The sequence below is a fragment of the Halyomorpha halys genome, unplaced genomic scaffold (assembly GCF_000696795.3).
Source record: "Halyomorpha halys isolate HHAL.00 unplaced genomic scaffold, Hhal_1.1 Scaffold10.1, whole genome shotgun sequence".
Classification (NCBI taxonomy): domain Eukaryota; kingdom Metazoa; phylum Arthropoda; class Insecta; order Hemiptera; family Pentatomidae; genus Halyomorpha; species Halyomorpha halys.
In genome coordinates, this window is record NW_027107501.1 from 363,616 (window position 1) to 365,845 (window position 2,230).

The 2,230-nt window shown below is 35.7% G+C and overlaps 1 protein-coding gene across 1 annotated transcript in view; it reads right to left on the reverse strand.

Annotated features, from left to right (window-relative positions):
• Nucleotides 1–2,230, reverse strand: part of Nos (Nitric oxide synthase) — a gene marked incomplete in the record, with an annotated part of 116,843 nt that overhangs the window by 91,030 nt on the left and 23,583 nt on the right. The window contains 1 exon segment of the mRNA XM_067045864.1: nt 1,073–1,256. Within this exon segment, the coding sequence (XP_066901965.1) occupies nt 1,073–1,256 (184 nt within the window).

A 2,230-nucleotide genomic window follows, 5' to 3' on the forward strand; every position in this document is an offset into this window, starting at 1 on the left:
AATATGGATTTAATCCAGCATGAATTAATTTAATAGTTTTCTTTTATAAAATGTTGCAAATCATTCAACAATGTTTTAGTATTTCCCATTGGAAGACCGTTATTCGAATGAATGTGTGTAATTATTAAAAATAAGATGGTCTGGGAGCGGTCAAAAACGGTTTACTTACCGTAGTACCATAGGGACGCGAAGGCCATGCAGGCTGGGGCGTAGGTCCCAGAGCGCACGGTTCGGAACATTGTGGGTTCGATTCCCACCTGGGGCAGTTAATATTTATTTTATGTCGGTCCCGAAAAATGAATCTTGACACTCCCATACCACCTTGGTTAGTACGCGGCGGCAACCCAGGAAGCCGCCAGTGGTTGGCAAAAAGGACCACTAGGCCCACTTGCAGGACTTGTTCCTCCCACCAAATACCAGTACCAGTATCAGTACCATAGTACCATAGATTATTTATATTTCATGTTATCTTATACCCTCAAACTGTTTACAATATTTTCACTTTTTATATCTTGTTTTTAGCCCTGACGGAGCCGCGAAAAGTGGAACGAAATGAAACGTGACGCTAAATGTAGTTTTTGTACTATTTAAGTTATTTTTTGATCGCGGGCGGACCATCTTTTTTTTTTTTTTTTTTTTTTAATTTCCAAATATATTACCATTCTACTCAAGTAAATATTTTCCCTAATTAGTTGTAATGAAAGTAATATACAGGATGGTCCAGTAAGCATGTCCACTCCTCCCTAACCTCAACATTTTTTGGAAGTTTAAATTGTTTGTCGCTGGATCATAGCAGTGGTATCTCGTTATATCATTTTATAGTGTTGCTGATTTTCTAATCCTTCTCATTTCATCAGCAGAGCGAACTTTGATTTCTGAATTCCATGAAATGGATTTTAATTTATTTTCTTTTAGTTATGTTTGAATTATTTAAACAAAACTGATTTTTTTTTTCGATGAGTAAAACTTATGATAAGGAACATGAAGGTGAACTGGCACTATTTATATAAGAGATGATATCTAGTTTATCATTATATATTAAGATACCAACAATTTCTCTCTAATCCCTTACCGACAGAAGACCCAATCTGTTGGCCCTCTCCCTCGTCATCAAAGCCTCGAGGAAGGCATCTTTTCCTGGCAGCTTGTTCTTGATAGAGAGAACCACCGGCACTGAAGGGATTGGCTTAACTGACCAATAGGCTTGCTTGTGCCTCTCCATGTAGTCCTCAGGCGATAGTGTCTCCACGTACGATCTAAGGAGTATCACACAAGTATTTGATCTAGCTATATTGATGTGAGACTATTACAGTATAGAAGATCCTGATGGCGTAGAGTTTGTTTTGAATGCTGTATGAGATAATGAGAGGTTCTTAACACGTTTGAATATATTTAGAGGAAAATATTCAGTGATTAAATAGTATAGTAATGGTCAAAAAGTTACAAAAAAAAAAAATAGTTAAAAAGAAACAGCTTTTTAGAAATCGAGACGGAAGGAACGTATGGAGAGGGTAAGCTTCCAGGAAAAGTGAAGCAAAAATATCAGGCCTTATGAGGAACTCCAGGGGCGTGGCAGATGAATAGAAGCCAACCACCGGCTGCCGTTTGTTTCCGTTTACAAGATTACAATGGCGGAAATTCCTATTAACCTCGACTATAACCTCAACTCCTCTCTTTTTATCTTTAAGTTTCGACTTATACTCCTATAACTGACATAGGATAATATGGGAGAATACTTTAGTCACTTTCTTTTGTCTCAATCGATGACATATTAAATTCCTGGAGTATGGATCGTATACATTCGAGCCCTTATCTCCTTAGCTAATTGGCAGGAATCAGAAATAATTCCATTTAAAAAAAAAATATGTCCAAGGAATTAATATCAAGTTATCGACCAATAACGAGTTTCCTTCGTAAGATGTTTGAAAGGATGGTAAACAAATCGAAAGATATATCGAAGGCAAGAACATGCCTAATGTATGGCAGTGGTTTTTGATGTGGTAGAAGAACAACATATAATTTAGTTAAATAAAAAACTGAAATAATAGAATCCTTTAGGTCAAAGAAATACGTTTCTGACAATTTAAAATTATTTCAAATCAGTAGGAAAAAATAAATACTGAAATCATTGTCTTAAATTGGAATATCCGGTGAAATGTTTTGGTTTATTCTAAACTTTTTAAATAACAAGATATTCTATGTAGAATAATGCTGTAATGCAATCTCAAAA